Source organism: Pseudomyrmex gracilis, unplaced genomic scaffold (genome assembly GCF_002006095.1).
Source record: "Pseudomyrmex gracilis isolate BER0280 unplaced genomic scaffold, ASM200609v1 scaffold_517, whole genome shotgun sequence".
NCBI classification, from domain to species: Eukaryota; Metazoa; Arthropoda; class Insecta; order Hymenoptera; family Formicidae; genus Pseudomyrmex; species Pseudomyrmex gracilis.
In genome coordinates this window covers 11,953-22,977 of record NW_018021101.1, presented here as the reverse complement: position 1 = coordinate 22,977, position 11,025 = coordinate 11,953, and the positions used below count along the sequence as shown (strand labels likewise).

General features: G+C 30.7%; 1 protein-coding gene and 1 long non-coding RNA gene across 2 annotated transcripts in view; one reads left to right on the top strand and one right to left on the bottom strand.

Annotated features, from left to right (window-relative positions):
- The window catches only part of LOC109860955, a 5,330-nt gene extending 983 nt beyond the window's left edge, over positions 1-4,347 (top strand). Inside the window, exons 3-4 of the long non-coding RNA XR_002250904.1 lie at positions 529-615; positions 4,309-4,347. This is a non-coding gene — a long non-coding RNA (uncharacterized LOC109860955). The remainder of the gene's footprint in view (positions 1-528; positions 616-4,308) is intronic.
- Positions 1-11,025, bottom strand: part of LOC109860953 (protein croquemort-like) — a 31,268-nt gene that overhangs the window by 19,234 nt on the left and 1,009 nt on the right. The window contains 1 exon segment of the mRNA XM_020440380.1: positions 4,768-4,857. Within this exon segment, the coding sequence (XP_020295969.1) occupies positions 4,768-4,850 (83 nt within the window). The 5' untranslated portion in view covers positions 4,851-4,857.

Sequence of the window (11,025 nt, the reverse complement as noted above, 5' to 3'; positions counted from 1 at the left end):
TAATATATATAAAAGTATGTTTACATTTAAATATTAAACTGACAATAATTATATAAATATTAAAATGACATCTATGTAAAATATTTTAATATTTATACTTTTTACAACAATTAATTGTCTGTATAATATTTAATTTTAAATAATTTTACAATTTTTCTATATTATCAAAAAATATAACTTATATTCTGCATGTACGCGATATTTATCGTTTATTAGTACATAATTGAATCTTTTTAAACAGATATGAAAAGCGATGAAATATTATGGCCAAACTGCATTCTCCTGATAAAATCAATTAAAATTTCACTAATTGATTCAGTGATAATATCACTGAATTGCAGTGAAAAATGCCTCTCTTAAAGTTAGATGTTAGTAACAGATTAGTTTTACTAGGAAACAATTAAAAATTCGCTGATTTACATAATAACAAATAGTTTTATTTAGTATCAATAACAATATCACTGAATGCCATTAACATATTAGTTTTAAAGTAATTGATTGTGAAAGTTTCAATGACTAAATTGATAGAGTTCCCGCTTGGTAATCAGAGGGTTCCAGGTTCCCGGTTCGAATCCAGTCGAGATGATTTCTAACACAATGGATTTTTTCTACAAGGTAATACTAAGACAACATAGAGAATAACCAAGAAAACTTACTCAAGAATATAAATAAAGAATCTAAGTCATTTTTTTATATTATAAATGTACTTTTGCTATCAAATCGTGTTGCGCAGATCTTGCTTCATATTTGGCGTCAATTTGGTCTCAAGTTATGTTATCAAGCTTTGCTCAGTTTGTGGTAGCAATTTGCTATTACTTTTTGTCGACAAGTTTTGGCAACAAAATTGAAGCCTAATGCGGACACAGTTGATGCCAATTTGTTGAATATTTTTGCTTAAAATTGCTGACAATTTGCTGGCAAATTGCGAACAAATTGTTTACTGGATAATCTATAGAAGTATGAAGTAAATTAAATTATAAAAAGATTTACGAATTGTTAGTGTTAATTGCTAGTGCCTGCCAAGTCTCTCAACAAGTCTATACATGCTACATGCATGCTATCATCTCTCATTATCACTCTCTCTCAACTGACTCTCAGACATCTATCTTTGTTACTCTCGGCCACTCCCTCGGCCTGCCGCGGCCACCAATCAACTCACTGCTAGAAAAGAAGAGAACTATTCCATGACTATTTCTGTCTCTTTTAACGAAGCTTCAGCTCCTCTTACACGAATGTTTCGTCTATTATATAAGTCTATGATCACAACTAGGATCTCTGTCATGAAGTAAGAGTAAGGAGATCAAACTTCATAGCGCGCCAATAGAAAAAGTGATCCCGATTTTGACGCCTAATTGGGAAGGAATCCGCTCAAAGGAATAGTTTCTTACGGTTGGACGCCATTTGCAAAACTACCACATGTACACATTTAGTATATGTAACTATATTTATGCTCCGAATCGTGAGATTTCTTTTAATGTAGAAATTTCTCAGCAATACAACAAAATAAAGTGATAAAAGATTTAGAAGTTTTCTGTTTTACGTGCATCGTGTTATAACGCTTTGGGTAATTAAAAATAAAATTATAGATACGCAAAATATCGCGGACATACAAAAAGGTTAATAATGGAAAAAAGTAACATTGAGGAATTAATAGTAAAAAAGACTATCATTTTCAGGCTCACGAGTATAATGGAAAGAAATTCAATGGAAATGGAACAAGCAGCAGATAAATTCAAGTATTTGCAAAAAAATTTGCATTTAGTTGAGCTGCCTTTTCCAAATTGGGGATTTACAACTGAAAACGACACATTTTTTGGTTTTGTGGAAGCAGAAAGTGATTTTAGTGTCAGAAAAAGAATTGCTGCGTAATACTAACTAAAAACTGACAGAGCTGCGTTCCGTTTCACGCATATGCGCGCATTTATCTATACTATATGTAACGTGTACTATAGATAAATGCGCGCATATGCGTGAAACGGAACTCAGCCAAGGTCAGGTTACGTTACTTTGCAAATGGCATCCAACCGTAAGAAACTATTCTCTTGAGCGGATTTCCTCCCAATTAGACGTCAGAATCGGGACCACTTTTATATCACGGAGTTTGATCTCCTTACTCTTACTTCATGATCTCTGTCTTTGTCTCGTCGTCGCTGATTGGTTGAAATTTATACGAGTACAGTCCAAGACAAAAGAATAACAAAAAGTAAAGAATGACTTTGTTTAGCAGAAATCAGCGCTTAGCAATTGCTGACATAATTTAATTCATAGTAAAGTCGATAGACCGCGCTTTATATACAAATTATATACATCTTAATTAGATATATACAATTATATTAATTAGATGTATACAATTTATATACATCTTAAAGATCTACAATTAATCAATCTACAATTATATACGTCTTAATTAGATGTATACAATTATATACATCTTAAAAAAACAAGATCTATCGACTTAACTATGGGCGCTTTCCAGCTACGTACACAGGCGACACTGTGTAACACAGGACACCTAAGTCTGGTTTTTACTAAAACGGTTTTAATAACATCAGGAGGTCGATTCTGTATCCATGCAATGTAGTGAAAATTACAAAAGTGAGCAAATTTACTAGTTGTTGACCAATAAGATCATAGATATTTTAGTAAATTTGCTCACTTTTGTAATTTTCACTACACTGCGTGATACAGAATCGACCTCCAGTATAAGGAACGTTTACAGGACATCTAAGTCCGGTTTTGTACTAAAGACATCTAAAACGGTTTTTATTAAAACGGTTTTACCAGTACGTGTAAACGTAGTCTATGAATTAAATGATATTCCAACAAGCAGGTTCACACAGCTATTCTGTGCCTTACACTGTGTTTGTTTGTGTCTTCTTGCTGGAAAGCAACATTTGTGAAGTTCTTTCTCCACTCCACTACTTGTGTGACTGTGTGTATGTGAAACCTGTATCTCATTCTTCGTGATCTCATCACTGATCACATACTGAAGGCCGAAGTATAGACTTTTGCATAATGCATAACGCATGAGATATAAAAGAATCAACCAATCAAAGCTTTCTAGAACAAGAAGTAGGGATGAAAACAAAAAGCTGGATTTGTTGATTTTCTTACGTTTTATGCGTCATGCATTATGCAAAAATCTGTGCTTCAGCCTTTAATACGTTTGTTCTAGAAATTTTTCTTCGTTTTTTAGCACATTGACGTACATTTCTTTAACTAGCAATTTAAAAATCAAATTTATGTTTCTTTGCGCAATCTTAAGACACAAAGAAGTCTCGATTAGAATCACGCGATTGGAAATATTCTGAATTTACTCTAAAGCTGATAAACCACGATGTACGCTATTAATTTTCTTTTCACTTCTGATTTCACTCTCATTTCATTACAGCAGAGTTCTGCATAAATCAAATTGTTTAGAATTTAGATTGAGATACGGTAAGTGCGAGACACTTTAAGGGCCTCCTACAATAAGATATTAGTAATAAATCAGAAGTCAGTAGCAAGAAATTGACCAATCACAGTCAAATCACAGAAGAATATTCGATTGTGATTAGTCAATTTCTTGCTTCTGACTTCTGATTTATTACTCATATTTTATTGTAAAAGACCCTTAAGACATAAAAAAATCAATCAATCCAGCTTTTAGTTTTCATCCCTACAGGGCCTTCTACAATGAGATATTAATAATAAATCAGAAGTCAGAAGCAAGAAATTGACTACCCGGTAAAAAATTTTTCATATATACTTATACACAAATTAAAATAATTATATCTAATTATGCAAATTTGTATGTGTGCCGAATATGTCCATACAATTTTATACACGGAGAATTTCTTTTTTTAAGAGAATGGCTTCAGAGATATTTCAGACCAAATTGCAAATTAACTTTATTAGTATCATGTTAGATACAAAAAAAGTATATAAAACTATATTTTTATTATATTTTAAAAAAATTTTTGATATATAATCATATATACTTATACACAAATTAAACTTATTATATCTAATTATGCAAATTTTTATATACCGAATATGTCCATACAATTTTATACGTGGAAAATTTTTTACCGGGTAATCACAATCGATTATTCTTCTGTGATTTGACTGTGATTGGTCAATTTCTTGCTTCTGACTTCTGATTTATTACTAATATCTCATTGTAGAAAGCCCTTTATGCGTTTTATGCGTTATGCAAAAATCTGTGCTTCGGCCTTTTGTATAAGTATTATGCATGGTGTAAGTATACTTACACCATGGTATTGTGTATATTCCTTCATTATTAATCATCATCGTCTGTTTTGACAGGTTTTGCAGTAAGGGTTAAGTACAAGTCTTCCGTATCGAGCTAATATGTTAAAAATTTTTTATCAGTTCTTGATATGTAATGCAATAAACTTGCAATAAAACTATGAATTTTATCTATAACTAAAAATTGATTTCATTTATTAAGTTTGCGCAATGTTGGAGGCATGTTCTACCTGTGAAAATTATATTAAATAGGTATCTCTGGAATCATATTTTGCTGAGAAAGTAATATTTAACTCATATACGTGCTGTGAAACTTCATAATTTTGGACATTCCGATACTAATATTTTCTCCTCTCTTTCAACATAATTTAGAAAATTTTCGGTGACTATATTTTCTATTCTACAAACCTTTTTTTGATACAAACAGAAATATAACACTCCCAAACACAGTAGTAGACAAATTTACTTAAACGGCGATTTTTTGTACTTTATACATGGATAAGAAAATTTTCTTACCGTACAGTTTCTTGCGAAGAAGTTTCATATCTACGTGATTTAGAACTATCTGGGACAGTCAATTGATTGATCGTCTGAGCCATTGTTTTCCTTCAAAAACGTAAAACAGGAAAGTAATAAGCAAAACTCACCAAAAAACTCGCATAACTTTTAATTAAAGTTATGAAATAAAAAATCTTTGTGTAATGTTATTTATTATAAGAATATTTTTTTCTTTCGAGCTCTGTTGCAATTAAATATTTGTAATGTTATTAATGAAATAAAACATTTACTGAAGAGTTTATGTTTATGCCGAGATTAACCGTATCGAGACCGTTCTGCACAAAGTCTACTCACTGATTGTGAATATCAGCAACGAGATGTGTGTGCTACGTCAACATAAGGCATTAGATTTCAAGTACTTTTATCCCAACAAATGCGAGAAGCGACATGTATTATTTTTATCGAGTTAAGATAAGATCTTTGAGATAAAAACAAGACAATTGTTCGAATTGTATCATCCTTAAAATTAGAGAAATACAAATATTTTATTTCGCGTTCACGTTTGGAAGTTTTGTTTTACTAGAGATTTTGGAAGATTTTTATAAACATTTTTTTTATAAATTTGTCATCATGAAAAACAAGCAACAGTTTTTTTCTTGAAATTTGAAATCATAGTGTATGTGTGTGCGTTTTCTCTTTTTTCAACTAAGAATAATGTCGGATTTCTTTTAGAAAAAAAGAAACATTTAAACTACAATTGGTTTGTAAGAAATTAACAAAATAAAGCAAAAATATAGTTGATTAAATAGACTTTTCTCTCTGTAACACAACTTCAATATTTGTACATTTTTTTTATCTCTCAGATGATATTGTTAATGAGTTATATTTAAAAAAATTTGAGTACATAAATATCTTGCAATTACAGTAGAATTATATCAAAAATTTGCAATAAAGCAAGATGTTAACGCGATTTCAAACGTATATTATAACGCGTTTTTTACTTTACTTTAGGAAAATGTCACCTTACTTTATATCACAGGAAAACGATGCGTTGTCAATATCTCATTTTAATGACATCAACCATTTGAATAACTATAATATACAATTTTTAGAAAAATAACGAAGACGATTATGTGAGAAATGCGTTGTATAAATGCACTCTGCAAGTATTAATTTGTCATCATAAATCAATGACTAATTATTCACTGAATAATATGAAAGAGAATAGGAGAAACATAATTTTTAAATTATTCATCACACGGACAATATTCTATATACAAAACGTCTTGTCGGCTCAAAGTACAGATTCATGTATAAGAATAATCGCACAGACAATGTAGTATATGATATAAGATATAAGAACGTTGGTTGGATTGTTTAAAACATTGCGATAAAAACCTTGACAAAAATGATATTTTGAACGGAGATAAATTATTATATATACGTATATTATATGATTTTCTGTCAAAAATGTTATTCTTTTAATCGATGATACATTGTGACACATAGAGAAAAAGAGAAGGAAAAGAGAGAAAGAAAGATGATATTCTGACTAATGTGATAAACGTGCGCGCGCGTGTGTGTGTGGTATAGTTGTAGATAAAATATACGGGTACAGTTCCGAAAACTTGAAACACCCGATTTTTCTGTCGATTGGTATACTACTGTATTTTGGTGCGCTGATTACGAATATGATAGTGAAAATCACCGACAAGGTCATTTTCAAGGTCAAAACTAAAAAATTATCGTTTTTTAAACATTATTTTGATAAATATTTATAGCACAAAAAAATGTTTTAAATAAAATTGTAGCTCTTGAAAAAATACATCATTTATGTCGTATGCATTTTTTGCATAGAGCCACCAGTTTTCGAAAAAAAATAAGATAATAGGTAAGAGAGTGGACTTGTGTGTGCGTGAAAGGGTAATTATGTAAAATAGGGGAGCCACCTCCGATTTCAATAATTTTTACATATGTTGTCAAGGTCATTGTCCCGAGCAATAATATGAAGGTTTTAGGCCGCGGACGTGGTTTGTTTAAAAGTTATGAGAGGAAGAAGTTTCATGAATGAATTCTTATTTTTCGGTTCTACGTACATTTCGTTCGTGTTTCAAGTGTGTAGGCAGGGGGGGCTGCGTTCCCCTGCACCCCCCCTAAAAACCTAACCTAACCCTAACCTAACCTAAACTCTTCTTTCTGCATTCCCTCTTGCAAAATTTCCACAATGGTTAGGACATCCTTTTTCATCCAATCAAGTCGTTATTTTCCACAAAATAACGACTTGATTTTCGAGGGGGGAGCAGGGGAAGGGGCGAAGCCACTCCTCCTGCGAGGGGGGCGCAGGCCCCCCCTGCCTATACGCTTGAAACACGAACGAAATGTACGTGAGATCAAAAATAATGTCTGTTACAGACATTATTTCAAAAAAAGCGTCCAATCGTTCATCAAAATCAAACGTTTTCTTAAATGCAAATTCGGCCGAATAATGATCAAAAAGATATTCTTCACGAACATAGAGGCATTTTCCATGAAACGACCTTTCAAGATACAACTACAAAAGCGTATAAACAAACATGTGCCCAAACACACGCAGAACACATATTCATATATAGGATGTCCAAAAATTACATATTGTTCAGTAGACTTCTTTCCTCTGTAACTTCTAAACAAACCACGACCGCGGCCTAAAACCTTCATATTATTGCTCGGGACAATGACCTTGACAACATATGTAAAAATTATTGAAATCGGAGGTGGCTCCCCTATTTTACATAATTACCCTTTCACGCACACACAAGTCCACTCTCTTACCTATTATCTTATTTTTTTTCGAAAACTGGTGGCTCTATGCAAAAAATGCATACGACATAAATGATGTATTTTTTCAAGAGCTACAATTTTATTTAAAACATTTTTTTGTGCTATAAATATTTATCAAAATAATGTTTAAAAAACGATAATTTTTTAGTTTTGACCTTGAAAATGACCTTGTCGGTGATTTTCACTATCATATTCGTAATCAGCGCACCAAAATACAGTAGTATACCAATCGACAGAAAAATCGGGTGTTTCAAGTTTTCGGAACTTTATCCAAATATACTCCGCAGAATATAGAATTTATATATTTTTCCAAATGTAAATTTTATCAATTAAATTTGTTTAGGCTTCGTGAAAATTACTACAAAATATATATAAGGTTTTACGAGAGTCAATCGCCCAGTAAAAAATTTTTCATGTATAAAATTGTATGGACATATTCGGTATATATATATATATATATAAATTTGCATAATTAGATATAATAAGTTTAATTTGTGTATAAGTATATATGATTATATATCAAAAACTTTTTAAAAATATAGTAAAAATATAGTTTTATATAATTGTTTGTATCTAACATGATACTAATAGAGTTATTTTGTAATTTAATATGGAATATCTCTGAAGCCATTGTCTTAAAAAAAGAAATTCTCCGTGTATAAAATTGTATGGACATATTCGGCATATAAATTTAGATAGAATAGGAGTGTAGTAAGCTTCAATAAATTCTTATAAAANTATGCAAAAAATGCATACGACATAAATGATGTATTTTTTCAAGAGCTACAATTTTATTTAAAACATTTTTTTGTGCTATAAATATTTATCAAAATAATGTTTAAAAAACGATAATTTTTTAGTTTTGACCTTGAAAATGACCTTGTCGGTGATTTTCACTATCATATTCGTAATCAGCGCACCAAAATACAGTAGTATACCAATCGACAGAAAAATCGGGTGTTTCAAGTTTTCGGAACTTTATCCAAATATACTCCGCAGAATATAGAATTTATATATTTTTCCAAATGTAAATTTTATCAATTAAATTTGTTTAGGCTTCGTGAAAATTACTACAAAATATATATAAGGTTTTACGAGAGTCAATCGCCCAGTAAAAAATTTTTCATGTATAAAATTGTATGGACATATTCGGTATATATATATATATATATAAATTTGCATAATTAGATATAATAAGTTTAATTTGTGTATAAGTATATATGATTATATATCAAAAACTTTTTAAAAATATAGTAAAAATATAGTTTTATATAATTGTTTGTATCTAACATGATACTAATAGAGTTATTTTGTAATTTAATATGGAATATCTCTGAAGCCATTGTCTTAAAAAAAGAAATTCTCCGTGTATAAAATTGTATGGACATATTCGGCATATAAATTTAGATAGAATAGGAGTGTAGTAAGCTTCAATAAATTCTTATAAAAACAGGAAATGTATAATGGCCATTTGAAGCAAAAACACTGGTGATAACGTGTGTATGATAGATGCATTACTTTATTCAAGCAGGTAACATATAGAACGTTTTCGGCCTTATATTAGGCCTTTATCAATATATATATAAATATGATGTTCTTGAATTAAAACTTATACAAGTCACATGATTACAATATAGAAACATTAAAGTAACTGAGGTTTAGTTTACTCAGTTATTTTAATGTTTCTATATTGTAATCATGTGACTTGTATAAGTTTTAATTCAAGAACATCATATTTATATATATATTGATAAAGGCCTAATATAAGGCCGAAAACGTTCTATATGTTACCTGCTTGAATAAAGTAATGCATCTATCATACACACGTTATCACCAGTGTTTTTGCTTTAAATGGCCATTATACATTTCCTGTTTTTATAATAAATTTAGATAATTAGATATAATAATTCTAATTTGTGTATAAGTATATATGAAAAATTTTTTACTGGGTTCTTCAAATCATATAGAATGCTAGATTTGCATCTCGCATATGAAAGACCCCAAATACCTCTCCGTACTAATTTAAAATATTGCAAAAAAAACTCCTTAGCCAGGAGTCGAACCTGGAATCTGGAATCTCCGGCTTTCCGGGCCGTCGCCTTTTCTGATATATACGTACACACACACACACACACACACACACACACACATATATATACATATATACAGGGTGTCTCAGAATTGGTTTAACATCTCTCGTAGGCAGGTAGAAGGAGTAAAACTGAGTCGAAAAGTCCTATACTATTTTGCTAGATTCGCAATAGTTACTGAGATTTTAATTAACAAAGATCCGCGAATAAGCGTGCATCAGGCTGTCTTACGCGCGGAGGACAGCCCGGCGCGCTTCGCACAATTACATTTTAATATGTATATGTTATAGTACATGCTGTTATATTAGCTCCTCCCATATGTCGCTATGGGTAACACCGTTAGCGCGCGAANCGCACTGGGCAGTCTTGCGCGCGTAAGACAGCCCGATGCATGCTTATTCGCGGATCTTTGTTAATTAAAATCTCAGTAACTATTGCGAATCTAGCAAAATAGTATAGGACTTTTCGACTCATTTTTATTCCTTCTATCTGCCTACGAGAGATGTTAAACCAATTCTGGGACACCCTGTATATATATATACATATACATGCATATTTCTGCACAAACATTCTGCGATCGGCTCGTAAAAAATCTTATATATATTTATAAATTTTATATTTTATATTTTATTTATATATAGTTTTTTACTTTTTGTAAGTTTTTATAATTCAGTAGGTACCAAATATTATGTTAACCTGCATATAGCACAGTACCAGTTATATAAGATAAAAATGCATAGAAATTGGTAAAGCGTTAAGTGAAAGCGACAAAGAGAAAATATCTCTTCCGACTGCAGATCTGTAGGTAGTATATCACAGTTCCGACAGAAAGCTATCGCATTCTACACCATCCTGTCACGAGAAAGAAACAAGTAATATGATCTATTTTATTTCATTTTGGGAGCTAATTATATTGCACAGTTATAATTCCATATAACAAAATAAAAAAGATGTCGATTTATCAAGGATAAAATAACAAAACATTTTAACGTAATATCTTTTCTCTTCATACACATAAATACGTTTTTTCTTTTTATACTAATACACAAAAATACAATAAATACAAACCAGTGTTAAAAAATCAATTTCTTGTCATATACAATTGTAGTACACAGAAGCTTTTTCGAAAATTTTTAATTTTTTTGTAAGAAAAATATCACTTATATATACAAATTTGTTGCTTTCTAAGGATAATTGACTGTTTTATGCAACGTTTTATTATATATACATATACAGGGTGTCCCAGAATTGCCGTACAATCTCTCGTAGGCAGGTAGAAGGAGTAAAACTGAGTCGAAAAGTCCTGAACCATTTTTTTCTATTATTTATAATAAAGGAGTAATTATTGGGTAAATCAGGCCAATCA